Source organism: Acinonyx jubatus, chromosome B3 (genome assembly GCF_027475565.1).
Source record: "Acinonyx jubatus isolate Ajub_Pintada_27869175 chromosome B3, VMU_Ajub_asm_v1.0, whole genome shotgun sequence".
In the NCBI taxonomy this organism is placed as follows: Eukaryota; Metazoa; Chordata; class Mammalia; order Carnivora; family Felidae; genus Acinonyx; species Acinonyx jubatus.
Window position 1 is genome coordinate 129,507,114 of NC_069386.1, and position 15,150 is coordinate 129,522,263.

General features: G+C 37.9%; 1 protein-coding gene across 7 annotated transcripts in view; it reads left to right on the top strand.

Moving 5' to 3' along the window:
- SPATA7 (spermatogenesis associated 7) overlaps positions 1–15,150 on the top strand; it is a 38,683-nt gene extending 23,533 nt beyond the window's left edge. For all 7 annotated transcript variants that reach the window (XM_015088355.3, XM_053224812.1, XM_053224813.1 and 4 more), the window contains 7 exons: positions 4,519–4,991; positions 6,118–6,184; positions 8,606–8,721; positions 10,304–10,357; positions 11,165–11,242; positions 14,229–14,286; positions 14,533–15,150. In XM_015088355.3, the coding sequence (XP_014943841.1) occupies positions 4,519–4,991; positions 6,118–6,184; positions 8,606–8,721; positions 10,304–10,357; positions 11,165–11,242; positions 14,229–14,286; positions 14,533–15,117 (1,431 nt within the window). In that variant the 3' untranslated portion in view covers positions 15,118–15,150. The remainder of the gene's footprint in view (positions 1–4,518; positions 4,992–6,117; positions 6,185–8,605; positions 8,722–10,303; positions 10,358–11,164; positions 11,243–14,228; positions 14,287–14,532) is intronic.

The window sequence follows — 15,150 nt, forward strand, 5'->3', positions numbered from 1 at the left end:
ACCCAAGAGTCATTTAGAAGTATTTCTTAATATCTGTATGTATTTTTTCCCTAGTTTTTTTCTTTGTTCCAGATTTCTAGCCTAATCGTACTGTGGTCAGGGAACACCTATATGATACCCATTTCTTGAAATGTGTTGAGAAATTTGTTTTATGGCCCAGTAGGGAGGCAGATTTCTTAAAATGCACCGTGTCATTATGTGTTTGAAAAGAAAATATATTCCGTAGTTGCGTGCAGTATTTAATATACTCTGTATTCATTGGATTAAACTTCATATCTTTTATATATTCAAATCTTATTGATTTTTTTGTCTTGTCTATCATTTATTAAGAGAAGTATTCCACATGATTATGTATTTAGCTATTTCTCTAAAAATTAGTACTACTAATTTTTGTTTTGTAGATTTTAAGTATATTATTCTATATATACAGATTAAGAGATGATATATTTTCTTGGTGAATCAAATCAAACCTATTATCACTGTGCTTTGAACTTCTTTATCTTAATATTTTTTGTATTAAAGTGTTTCCTTTTTTTTAAAAGATTTTTTTTTTAAGATTATTTATTTTGAGAGAGAGAGCAAGAGTGAGGGAGGGGCAGAGGGAGATCAAGAATCCCAATCAGGCCTGCACTGTTAGCAAGGAACCTGACACGGGGCTCGCTCTGAGAAACCATGAGATTATGACCTGAGCCGAAATCAAGAGTCCGCGCTTAACAGACTGAGCCACCCAGATGCCCCACAAGTTACTGTGAATTCTAAGTGGACAAAAACTATATACAAACAACACAGAGCCTGCTTGGGATTCTCTCTCCCTCTTTTTCTGTCCCTCCCCTATGCAAGCGCAAGTGCACTCTCTTTCTCTGAAAATAAATAAAAATTACAAAAAAAAAAAAAAAATTCACAGTAACTTGCAATTTGCAAACATTTTTTATAAGCCTTGATAAACATTTAGACGAATTCAGATTCAAATTATTATTTTGGGTATACTATTTTAATAATTGGGCTTTATGGTTAATAGACACCTATCCTAGTTATAATCTGCATATCCTGAAAAGTTTGCTACAATTAAAAAGAACATGCTAACTTTAGCCTCTGAACATATTAGCCATTTATATATGTGAGATCATATAATCAAAAACCGTTTCTTCTAATTGTCCAGACACTCATACTGTTCTTTCTCTCACACTCTGACTCACATGCTGTCACCTCAGGAGCCTCCAGTGTGTTTCCAGTCTGTACCCTGTAACCCCACACAGTTATTCACCAGTCATTCACATCACTGGTACAGCACCTACTGTGTGCTGTTAGTATTAATTGAATATGTGAATGTGACCCATACTCCTAAATAAATCTAGGAAATTTTTTTAGAGAGAGAGAGCACAAGCGGGGGAGAGGGACAGAGGGAAAGGAAGGAGAGAGAGAGAGAGAGGAAGGGAGGGAAGAAGGGAATCTTAAGTAGGCTCCATGCTCAGTGGGCTTGATTCTACGACCCTGGGATCATGACCTGAGCCAAAATCAAGAGTCAGAGGCTCAACTGACTGAGCCACCCAGGCATCCCTGAAACATTTTTAAAGCAATATAAAACAATGAAAAACAAGAGCTATCAGTTTCTTTTTTAAACCAGAATTTGAAACTTTTTTGCAAAACAAATGTTAATCAGATTTTTAAATAATTTGTACCCATCCTATTCTGCAATTGAAATGATTCCTCGACTGTTTTAAAATCTGACAATTGCAAAATCTTTGTGTGCTGTTTCTTCTGACATTGTCCCTGAAAAAATTTAGTACTCAGTTGTTCTGTGATTGTAAAAGTTGGGTACGTGTTCTTGACGTGAAAACATGATGAGTGTATAAGCTGGGCAACGATTATCACTTTATATAAATTCTTAAATCACAGTTCACAACAAATCACATTGAACTGTAAAGCTGACTTAAGAAATGAAAGCGGTCAGATTACAACCAGAATTTTTGTTCTATTCACATATAATTGATAAACCCTTCTCTGATTTTAGAACTTTACAGTTACCTGTTGTTCAGATTTTGGTGAATTTACCAGTGTGTTATTTATTTTCTGTGAAAATTATATCCATCCAAGCTTTCCAATATTCGCACCTACAGGAAACCATTATATAATCTCAAAAAGCAGATTGGTACAATTGGTTTCATACTATGTCCTACAGGTTTCCAAGGAAAGAAAAAGTGTAGGATGCAAGGTTGGAATTATGATACCTAAAAGTAGAGAAGTTTCTTGCCTTCAGTCAGTTCAAATGCAGTTTTTCCAGCCCATTTGAGACAGATGAGAGTATATTTCTGCCTTTAAAGACTTCCTTTGAGGGGGCACCTGGGTGGCTCAGTCGGTTGAGTGTCTGACCCTTGATTTCAGCTCAGGTCATGATCCCAGGGTTGTGGGATCGAGCCCGGCGTCAGGCTCCATGCTGAGTGTGGAGCCTGCTTAGGATTCTCCCTCCCCCTCCTCTCTCCCTCCCTCCGCCCCTCTCTTCTGCTTGTGTACACTCTCTCTAAAATTAAAAAAAAAAAAAAAATATGTAAAGACTTTCTTTGGTGTTTCGTTTTGTTTATTAAATAACCATTACTGATAACAGTTTTCTTGCAGGCAGTCTAATGCTTTATGCATTTCTGCCGCCTCTGATCTCAGCTTGTACAGTTCCTCTAAGTGTAAATAATTCCTGTGATTATTATTTAATAGCCCTGTAAGATTTTTGAGATCGTACTTAGAAATTTTTTCCCGGGAGCCAAACTCTTCTGGTATATAAGCTGCGAGTCTTGTTTGGGAGTGCTTTTTAAAACTAATATATTGAAATCATTAAAAAAGGACCCTAGTGACTCAGAATTTAATGCCAAAATATTTCCTTGCTTTGAGTAATTTTGCCTTGTATTTGAGATCAGGTTAGAAAGCACTTGGAAAGGAAATCGGTGACTTTGCCTTTAGTTACACTATTCAGTTATCCGCAGTTTTCTTACTTAGATGAATCAGTTCTTAGGTTAGCTGACTGGTTCACCATCAGGCAAAGAGTTAAAATCAGTTTAAAATTCCTCATGGTGTAAAAAATCTAAAATACGGGGACACCTGCCTGGCTCAGTCAGTACAGCATGCAACTCTTGATCTTGGGGTCATGAGTTCGAGCCCCACGTTGGGTGTAGAGTTTATTTTTTAAAAACCTGAAATATATAATTTTCAATTGAGTCTTTATAATAGATAATATGATGTCATCGTGGAGAGCATAAGCTCAGCCTGGGTTCAAGTCTGTGAGACCCTGCACGGCCTCATTTTCTTCATCTCTGAAATAAAAGTAGTATTTGGGGCACCTGGGTGGCTCAGTCGGTTAAGCGTCCGACTTCAGCTCAAGTCATGATCTCACGGTTTGTGAGTTCGAGCCCAGTGTCAGGCTCTGTGCTGACAGCTCGGAGCCTGGAGCCGGCTTGGGATTCTGTGTCTCCCTCTCTCTCTGACCCTCCCCTGCTCATGCTGTGTCTCTGTCTCAAAAATAAATAAATGTTAAAAAAATTTTTTAAGTAGTATTTGTATTACCACCCAGAAGTTGATGTGAGGATGAAATGAGTTGTGCATGTAAATTAATTAGAACTATACCTTACACATCGTAAGCATAGTAACCCACTAGCAGCAGTGATAGAAGTTCTAATCGTTCTCTTTTATTCTACTCAATGGCAAGAACAGTACCTTGCACACAAGAAGCACTCAGCTATTCTCTTACTCGGCTTATTCATCTTTCTCTTGTTTTTCTCCCCATGAGCTTGTAGGACAGATGTAACAGCTAAATCCTAGTCATTGTCACCTCAGAATCCGTGACTTCTATGTAACTTCCCCTCTACCTAATAAAGTGCCTCAAAGTTCTGTAATGCATACACAGGTGTCCATAAAGTCTGGAATCATAGACAGAGCTTCTTGGACATCCAACCTGTAAAAGAATATTATCTATGTTTTAAGATTTTCTGGATACCCTGTAGAAATGGTTCTTCCAAAATTAAACCAAAAAGAAATGGAGCAGTCCAAAACGCCTTCCCTTTCGGCTCTCCCCACTTGTGAGGAGAAGTGGAGAGAAGGTCCTTTTCATTTCTTCAAAGCCTTCAAGTCTGAGGCGCCGCTGGCCCCGGAGATTGCCCTAAAGGCCCGATGGGAAGGGGGGTGCTGCCACCAGCAGTGGTTGAGAAGGGGATTGGTGCGCACAGGTGGTTTGGAAACCTTCAGATAAAGCTGAGATCTACCTGTAGATGTCAGTGTACAAGTTCAAGACCAGATATAGGTAGATGTGAATAATTGCTTTTTTTTAGTTTCAGAAAGAAAAATGGCTGGTCTTACTTATGTTTAGAATTATATTTTTATATATTAATAATTCAAAACCTTGAATAGAAGTTCATATCAGTGCTAACACCTTCAGGAATATATAGTTCTCTAGACCTCCTAAGGCAACCATTTTTGGGTATATAATCTGGAGAGATCCCCAGTTATGAGAATTTGTAGCAAACCAAATGTTTTTAGCCTTCAGGAGAACCACAAGATGAAGACGTGTTAATCGGAGAAGTGAATGGATTTCCATCCTTCACAAGGTCACCAGTAACTTCTTCAGAGAGACTGCAGTTGAATCTACCTAAATCTGATAAAGTCCTCACAAATGGTACTGAGAAGAACTCCGGTTCCCCCGTGTTCAATGTGGACTACACCCCCTCTGGGCCTAGGAAACCATGCTCTGGAACTCCGTACGGCAGAGGGCCCAGGAGCACACGCCCAAATACCCATCGGTTTCAGTTAGTTATTTCAAAAGCACCGAGTGGGGACCTTTTGGATAAACACTCTGAGCTCTTTTCCAACAGACAGTTGCCATTCACTCCACGCACTTTAAAAACAGAAGCAAAATCTTTCCTGTCACATTACCGATATTATACGCCTGCCAAAAGAAAAAAGGAGTTTACAGATCAGCGGATAGAAGCGGAAACCCAGACTGATTTAAGCAGGTATGGCCCATTCATTCACAGCCAACAGTAAGTCCTTCAGGGTGTTGTAGAAATTAAATAGTAATAATATTCCTTATTTTACATCATGTACCTAACATGCCCGACTGAAGGTCTGGGAGTGCCTTTTTGATTAGAATGAGATTAATGTCTTTTCCTTTTGCAGAGTCACTAGAACTACCCAAGTCATTGTTAAAAAGTACCTATTAAACTTGTCAAGCTTTCCTTACAAACAGGAATGTTACATAGTTTAATTTATTGTTTCAAACATGGTATGTGCTTTTAAATATACTTTCAGAGAATCCTTAAAATATGTCATCAAGTAGCATTTGTGTAAATATGTCTATTGCTTCATTTTAAAAATGGCAAAACAGTGGGCTAGAGAGGGAAAGAGGACAGCTGATTCTCTGACTCTCCCTGGGTTCCCTTCCCTGCAAATATTCAACTCCACTGTTACATAGGAGCAACTCCCCAGGAATAATTCAGGCAATTGGGGTAGCTTCTGGAAATTCCATAGATTTTGCCTCAATAATGTTTTCATATATGATAGTGCCTGGCACATAATGAATATTCAGTAAAAGTTTGCCAAATGATTGAAGAAACAAACAAATCTTATAAAGTATTTAGTGTTAGCTGACTTGTGATGTTTTTTCCTGGTGCTATATAAACAGCTATTTACCTCATCCTAAGTATTAGTTAATTTTAGAAGGCAAAAAACAATTTAGCTCTAGTATTCTTTTCTCTAGGTACAGATAAGAGGTACAGAAATATCAGATGAGTCTGCGTACGTTTAATCCCAAGAATTAAAGAGTGGAGGGGAATGAGGAAAGCAAGCATATCATATCCTTTTCTGATTGTATTTATGACCACTTTGGAGGATAATAGTTCCCATGTCCCTGGTCCCTTTCTATCCAGCTGAAATCTAGCTGCTACTGAAAGAAAGGAAAAGGAAGCTGTGTAATCCAAACCATATCTGTTTCCTGATTATATAATCAGAAATTACACATTTTATAAGAATAGATGGATTTCATTTCTTAGTTTGAGGGGTTTTTAAGACAGTAAACTTGTTATCATATCACGGTATTTGTATTTTGAAAGCTTGACAACTATTCCTTTTAAAATATTACAGCTTTAAATCTGATTTTGAGGCATTTGAGACCAAGAACTTCACAGATTCAGAAAAGAACATAAAGCAGGTAATAAAAATAAGATCTTTCTGTGTGCTGCATTGGAATTACAGCCACTTTCACTTAATAGGATATGTATAGCTATTTGGACTTCAAGAATCTCTCAGTGACACTTCTCACATATGATGTCGCCAGCATGGAGAAAGACTACCTATTTACAAAGGCCTGTTGCTCCTTTTGAGTGGCCAGATGGATCCTGCCCCGTCTGAGAAGTCATTTGTTGTTAGCATCTTTTCTAGATGGTTGATTGGCCTCCTAGATAGAGGAATGGGTGAATAAAATACCTTAAATGTTGCTTCAAAGATGCAGATTTGGATACTAAAGGAACCAGAAAAGCTGTATAGAAGTCGTTTTAATTTCTATGCCTGTAATTTTTCTTTTGAAGAATTGCCACTGATTATATTATTGGAAATTACACATTTTATGAGAATAGGTGGATATCACCCCTTACATTTGCTTTTACTTTTTTCTGGACCATAGGCTCTGTTTTACACTGTGTATGTTTTGAGTGTTCAGCAGTCATTTCTTTTATTTTCTTAAGCATGTTTATTTATTTTGAGACAGAAAATGTGAACACAAGCTGGGGAGGGGCAAGAGAGAGAGGAGAAAGAGAGAATCCCAAGTAGGCTCTTCATTGTCAGCACAGAGCCCAACGCAGGGCTTGAACCCACGAACCACAAGACCATGACCTGTGCCGAAATCAAGAATCTGACGCTTAACCAACTGAGACACCCGGGCGACCCAGCAGTCATTTCTTTTAAAATATTACAGCTTTAAGTCTGATTTTCACATAAACTGATTGTTTTTATTTTTTATTTTGGGAGTGTTAATCATACACTTGTATCCTAATTTATATTTGTTTGCAAAAACAGTTTGTCTATTAAAATGTCAAACACAGACTCGAAAATAAGAGAATAAAATATAGGGGTGCCTGGGTGGCTCAGTTGGTTAAGCATCCAACTTCAGTTCAGGTCATGATCTCACAGTTCGTCAGTTTGAGCCCCATGTCAGGCTCTGCACTGACAGTGCAGAGTCTGCTTGGGATTCTGTCTCTCTGCCTCTCTCTCTGTCTCTCTCTCTCAAAATAAATAAATGAACTTAAAAAAAAAAGAATAAAATATAATCAACTGAACTTCCATCTTCCCTTCTGAATACGAATTGTAGGTTTCCATGTCAGCCATTCATACCTGTTTGACATGGGCCCTGCCACTCAGAGCCCAAAGGCAAATCCCTTATCCTCTGAGAGCGGAGTTTTGCATCAAGAGAAACTGTACTTACCGTGCAGGGTCACTTATCAAGGAATAATTGATATAGGTAAAGTGCCTTGCCCAAGAAGGGGTCAGTAGAGGAGGACTGTGACTAGCTTGAGATTTAGGAAGAGAGTTAGCTCAGTAGGTAGCTAAATAAATGAAGTAAGTGCATTTTCATGACGTTGTGCTCCAAATGCTTGTCCATAACCTGGTAAGGAAATGGTGTGTCCCGTTACTCCATAATCCTTGCCCCCAGCAGTCTGCTTGAAGGTCATGAGGATCAGACCAAATTCTAGCAGCACTGTGCATGAATGAGCACCGTAAAGACTCATCTAATATTGCAAGGAAATGCTCGCCACAGATGCAGCTCGTAGTAAGGGTTCTATAAAAATAAGCTGCCGATATTTGTGTGTGTTAATAGTATCGACGGAACCACCAGAACTACCACTGCTTCTCCGTAGTTGATACATGGACATTTGACACGAATGAGCTGTTTGAATTTGTTATAATGGGATATTTTTTTCTCAGGTTTACTTAAAACTTGCACATTTGCTTCATTTTTCTCTTTGCATGTTTATTTGTGGTAATTCCTTAACAGATTTAAAATATCCCTCATTAAGACTCTCGAATATAGAGAACAACCTGAGGGTAGATGGAGGGAGGTGGGTAGGGGTTGGACTAGATGGGTGATGGGCACTAAGGAGGGCACTTGTTGGGATGAGCACTGGGTGTTGTATGTAAGTGATGAATCATTAAATTCTCCTGAAATCATTATTACACTATATGTTAACTAACTTGGATTTAAATAAAATTTAAAAATTAAAAAAATATATATCCCTCATTAAAATGTAAGAAATAAGCAGTTGTCTTACCTTACTTTAAATAAACTTAAGAAAGAAGTCTTAATTGGGTAGAAAATGTATTCTAAAAACATCCTTTGTTATAATATAGCAGTCACTTTTATTTACTGGATGTCTCCACTTTGTGTCCTTGACCTTTTTTTTTTTTTTTAAGTTGATTTTGAGAGAGAGAGCGTGAACAGGGAAGGGGCACAAAGAGAGGGAGAGAGAGAATCCCAGGCGCCCCTCCTTGGCTTTTTTGAAGTTTGCTGTTTTGCTTTATTTCTGCTTTCATAATGTATTCTTGAAGCAAAATAAAGATCGATTCTTCTCATTCCCAGGCATCTAATTGTATGACATATGATACCAAAGGAAAAATAACTCCTTTACCCTTACAAGGGCATGACTTACCATGGGATGAGATTAAAGGTGGAACTTTCCAGTGTTCCTCACCAAGGTAAACAATTTACAGAAGTCATTTCAACTGTAGATTTAACTGCTTTCCTGTGTAACAGACATACGATATTTGCAACATAAGTACTATTTTAATTACGTGAACTCTAATCTATTTTGGTGTTATACAATTCAGTAGCAATGTTAGTTTTACTAATGAAATTTTACAAAGTAGGTACTCAGTAAAAGTTTAAACGAATTTATTTTGCTAATTCATTAATGAAAAAAGCGGGGGCACTGGCTTGTTTTATATGCCATTGCTCTTCGTAGAAAAAAGGATTTTTTCCTCAAGGCAAATCCTCTAGCAGTGATGCTAACCAGTTTACATGGCAGAAATAATACTGAAGAACCTCACAATCTGAGGACTCCTAATTCATGATTGTGAATATTCACCATGTGCTGGGGTTTTATCTGTCCCTGCTATGTATTGGGCACTGTTTTTCAGACTACCCATCGTATTTAGTAATCACGGAATACAGCACCTAAACAAAAATGATGGCTTAGCAAAAATGCCTTTGATAGTTTCAGCTGTCAAATGCATTTCCAGAGTCAGAGATTATATATGAGATGAAGAAGGTGGAAGTAAAAAAGGGCTAGAGATTAAAAAGAGGCAAGAATGAGGTGTCATACAGCCGACCAGAAGGCAAGCCCTTGTGATCTCTCAGAGCCCAGGCCCTTCCCCCAGGGAGATGGTGCCTGCAAGGCTGTGGGCAGTTCACCGCTGACCTTCATGATGCCTCAGTGCTCAGAAGATTTATAAGCTAACTCTTAAGCGTCTCTGCAATGGACATAAAGAATGCCCTAAAGAAAGGAATATTTATCTTTTCTAGTAGTTTCTATCTAAAAAGTAAAATATTTTAATTGAGCATACCTAAATAAAAAGCTTGGAATTAACTAATGATGATATAACTAAATAATGACAAAATTTAGTATAATAATCAGCTTAAAAAACAGTTTTTCATAGGGAAATATCTGCCTCCAGCATTATTTACATGTGAACTGTAGTCAAAGTAAAATTATGTATCCTAGATAAGTGCTGTAGTCCAGTTTTAATTTTTAATTTTTTTTTTCAACGTTTATTTATTTTTGGGACAGAGAGAGACAGAGCATGAACGGGGGAGGGGCAGAGAGAGAGGGAGACACAGAATCGGAAACAGGCTCCAGGCTCTGAGCCATCAGCCCAGAGCCTGACGCGGGGCTCGAGCTCACGGACCGCGAGATCGTGACCTGGCTGAAGTCGGACGCTTAACCGACTGCGCCACCCAGGCGCCCCGTGTAGTCCAGTTTTAAAAAGGATTGTGAATTTGTAGTTCCCAAGACTAGTTCAAAATATCTCTGCTACTTACTAACAACATGACTTCAGTAAGTTACCCAACCTTTCTGCCCCCTGGTGAACTCATCAGTCAGTGGGAAGATAATACCAACCCCATATACCAAACAGGGCTGTTCTGAAGATGAGATCGTATCACGGATATGAAAGTACTTTAAAAATTCTACAATCTATTATTACTGATATATAATATTACTGAATACTTACTGCATGCCAATCATTGTTTTGTTCAAATATTGTCGTTTTCTCTTTCCAGGGCAGTATGTCAGTATTCTTTGCAGTTTCCTCCAGAGAGAAAACTCCACTCTGAGTAAGATCTTTTTGACCTCTTCATTGTGCCTAGGGAAAATCAAGAATTAAGAATCATGGGGCACCTGGGTGGTTCAGTCAGTTAAGAGATCTACTCTTGGTTTTGGCTCAGCTCGTGATCTCCCAGTTCATGGGATCGAGCCCCACGTCGGGCTCTGGGCTGGCAGTGCAGAGCCTGCTTGGGATTCTTTCTCTCTCTGCTCCTCCCCTACTCACACTGTCTCTGTCTCTCTCAAAATAAATAAATAAACAAAAAAGAGAATCACGCAAACCATTATTAAATCAGTCAGGACTGAATGCTAATTTTTCTTACAATTCGCTCCCCCTCTCTCTCTGCCCCTTCCCTGCTTATGCTCTATCTCTCTCTCAAAAATAAATAAACATTTATATATATATATATATATATATATATATATATATATATATATATACACACACACACACACACATATGAATGATGGGGCCCCTGGGTGGCTCATTCACTTAAGCATCCAACTTCGGCTCAGGTCATGATCTCACAGTTTGTGAGTTCGAGCCCCGCATCAGGCTCTGTGCTGACAGCTTCAAGCCTGGAGCCTGCTTCGGATTCTGTGTCTCCCTCTCTCTCTGCCTCTCTCTCAAAAATAAACATTAAAAAAAAAATAGAAGATAGACATAGTTTGTTTTATATTATTCCTCTTAGTAATATGAGATAGCAGTACATTTGTCATAGCAGAGATAGATGTTCCTAATTAAGTACTCATATTTCCTGTAGTTTTCAGAGTAAGTAGGAAATAATTATATGCTGTGTACTGCTTTGTCTTCACAGTGAGGAAGAACTGTTGTATCTGAGTTTCATTGAAGATGTAACAGATGAAATTCTGAAACTTGGTTTATTTTCAAACAGGTTAGATATTTTAATTATGGCGGTCGAACAGTACATTAAATACTCTTCTTTATGAGGTTAATTTTTTTTAAGTTATTTCCGCATCCTAGGAAATGAAAAATTATAGTGCTTTCTTGGGGGGACATAATCTTATAACTGGTAGCAAATTGTCAAGAATGTTTAATTCACACTATATGAGGCAAGTTCACAGTTTGGGGAGTTATAGGAGAGAACAGAGGTTTTACTCATTTAAATACGGTTATATCTCTTAGACGCAGAGAGCAGCTTGGCGGTTGCCAGGGTGGGGGCGGGCAAAATGGGTAAAGGTGGTCAAAGGTACAACTCCCAGTTATAACATAAATAAGTCATGGGGATATAATACATGTACAGGGCGGTGGGTATAGTTATTAGCACTGTGTTGCATATTTGAAAGCTGCTGAGAGAATAAATCTTAAAAGTTCTCATCACAAGGAAAAAATCCTGTAACGGTGTGGTAATGGATGTTCAGTAGACTTATTTGGGTGATCATTTTACAATACATACAAATATGGAATCATTATGTTGTACACCTGACACCAATATAACGTATGTCAGTTATACTTCAATTTAAAAGATCTATCACAAAAAAAAGAAAAAGAAGAAAAATATCCTTATTTGAAAGAAAGACGTAAAACTGTCTTTATTCACAGACAACATTGTCATCCATGTAAAAATCCCATAGAGTCTACATAAAAACAAAAATTACTATTTTATATCTCTTAGTTATATAGACTAGTGAACTGAATTTTTGCTTCTTATTTGCAAAGATCCATTACCTCATTTTACTATTTGAAACTTGTCACAAGAATCCAAAGCAAGCATTTTTGTTAACAACTGTTACTAGTAAAGTGAGCACAAATTAAAGGCTAGGTTTACACACTGTAAGTGAAATGGAAAGTTTGCAAAACCAGATTCGATATTGCACATCTTAAGGAAACTGTGTGATCCTGGGTCAGCTTGAACATTTATTCATCTAAAGTTCACTGGGCAGTGAGGCGCACTTTATGTTGCATATCTTAGAATTCCATGTTGTGTACATGCTTTCTCTGTTGTATTATGTCAAGTACAACATTTCTAATGAATTATTTCTATTCTTATGTGGTTTTTTTTTAATTAAAGCAAACATTTTTTATTGCTATAAAAAGATATACCAAAAAGAGCTAAGTTTTTTTTTAAATATAGTATTCTGTTTACTTCTTTCATTTAAAAAAAGTCGTTATGGGGGGGCACCCAGGTGGCTCAGCTGATTAAGCATCCAACTGTTGATTTTAGCTCAGGACCTGATCTTATGGTTCATGGGATCGAGCCCTGCGTCAGGCTCCATGCTGTCAGCGTAGGATTCTCTCTCTTTCTGCTCCTCTTCCCACTCACACGCATTCTGTCTCTCTGTCTCAAAATAAATAAATTAAAAAAAAATTTTTTTAAGTGGTTAAAAATGTTTTCAGGGGGCGCCTGGGTGGCTCAGTCGGTTGAGTGTCCAACTCTTAATCTCAGCTGGGGCCATGATCTAGTGATTTGTGGGATCGAGCCCCCCATTGGACTCTGCACTAACACCATGGAGCCTGCTTGGGATTCATTCTCTCTCTCTCTCTCTCTCTCTCTCTCTGCCCCTCCCCCACTTGTACTCCTTCTCTCTCTCAAAATAAATAAACTTTAAAAAAAATGAAGTGAATTTATTGATACAGAAGGATGTTCAAAATATATAGTTGATTAGAAAAACAAAATTGATACCCAAACAGTATGTATTGTTTGTAAAGGGTAGAATATGGATTCCTTGGGCTTTTTAAAAACGGCTAAGTAATTCAGAACTACTAAATCTAAGATTAGCTAATTTCATTGATAATAAAAATGGCAACAAATGAGTTTTCAGCAAAGGTATAGACACATTTATATGATAGCACCACAAGTGTGGTATAGTTGTGAGAAGATTTTCTCTGGAGCCAGACACATCTGGGTTAAATTCTCTTAATGGTTTTGGACCTTAGGAGAGAGGAAATTATCATCTTAGATTATTTTCTCATCTTTAAAATGATCTTTACAATACCTTTCTCCCAATATTGGTCATGATTAGGGGTATAATGATTATGTGTCTAGCACAAATGTCTAGCCCTTAGTGGTACTTAATAAGTGATAGCTTTTAGGTTATTATGTGGATTTACCATCAGTGGAATTTTTTTCAAGTATAATTTAGGAAGGATTATAAAATAATTCCATGTAAGAGAATTTTCTTTAGGGTTTGGTTTGGGGGGGGTTGTGGATGTGAGACACAAGGGGAGGAAAAGGCATTTGTTGTGTGCATATGTGGGTGAGAGAAAAAAGAAAAAAGTTTTTGTTTTGTGGCGGGGGCAGAGGGAAGGGAACTGTTGGACCTCATTTAAAATATTCACAGAATAAGCCATACAGAGAAAGACAGATACTATATGGTTTCACTCTTATGTGGATCCTGAGAAACTTAACAGGAACCCATGGGGGAGGGGAAGGAAAAAAAAAAAAAAAGAGGTTAGAGTGGAAGAGAGCCAAAGCGTAAGAGACTCTTAAAAAGTGAGAACAAACTGAGGGTTGATGGGGGGTGGGAGAGAGGGGGGCGTGGGTGATGGGTATTGAGGAGGGCACCTTTTGGGATGAGCACTGGGTGTTGTATGGAAACCAATTTGACAATAAACTTCATATATTGAAAAATAAATAAATAAATAAATAAATAAAACACAAAAAATAAAATATTCACAGAAGTATAAGTGGTATATACTCTTCCAGAAACAATGGCGTCTGTAATATAACTTAAGACCCATACTAGCTCCCAAATCAGAGAACTTGACAGAACAGGGAAGGATTAGTGTTTAGTTTTGCAAAGAAAAAGAATAATCTGAAAAATATTTTCCAACCTTTAGCAGTTTTGTTATTGCGTGACCATTTTGTATTTGGTTGATTTTATGGTTTTGAGACATTAACATTTCTATTTATCTTTCAGGTTTTTAGAACGACTATTTGAGCAACACATAAAACAAAATAAACATCATTTGGAGGAGGTTTGTCTTTCTTCAGACATTCATTAGAAAAATTCTAATATAGAAAGAATTTTGAAGTTTTTCCATAGCCTCAAAGAATGCATTAAAAACAAGAGCGGTTTTGCCCTTGTACCTTTTGTGTGCGTGGCGGGGGCGGGGAGCGTGCGTGAAGTAAGTATTAATCCTGCTGAGATTAACAGCACTGCCCACAAAAGTAGTTCAGTGTGACTAGCTCAGCTAATGTCATTATTCTTGTCTTAATCCTAGGGAAAAATGCGCCACCTGCTGCGTATCCTGAAGGTGGACTTAGGCTGCACATCCAAGGAAAACTTAGTAAAGCTGGATGATGTCGATATGCTGAATTTACTGGATTTTGAACAGGCTGAGGACTCAGAAGAAAACGATCATAAAAGTAACCACGATGCCACAATTCAACAGGAGCGTCAGCAATACCAAAAAGCTTTGGATATGTTACTATCCGTACCGAAGGGTGAGAACGAGAAACTCTCCTCACCGGATGAATTTTTCCTGCCCGTCTACAAATCGAAGTATTCAGAAGGGGTTATAATTCAGCAAGTGAATGATGAAGCAAATCCCGGACCTTCAATTTCAGATGAAAAAAATTCAAGTGTCTCAGACAGTTTAACAGACCAAGAAACCTCTGTGAATGTCATTGAAGGCGACAGTGACACTGAAAAGGTGGAGACCTCGAATGAATTATGTTGTCTGAGCCCGGAACTCTCCCCGTCCCTTCAGCTTCACGGTGTCCAAGGTGACAACATTCGTGACATGGAAGGACCAACTCTTAAAATCATGGAAATGAGCATTGAGGATTGCCCTTTGGATATTTGATCTTCATTAATAAATATCCCAAATGACCAATCA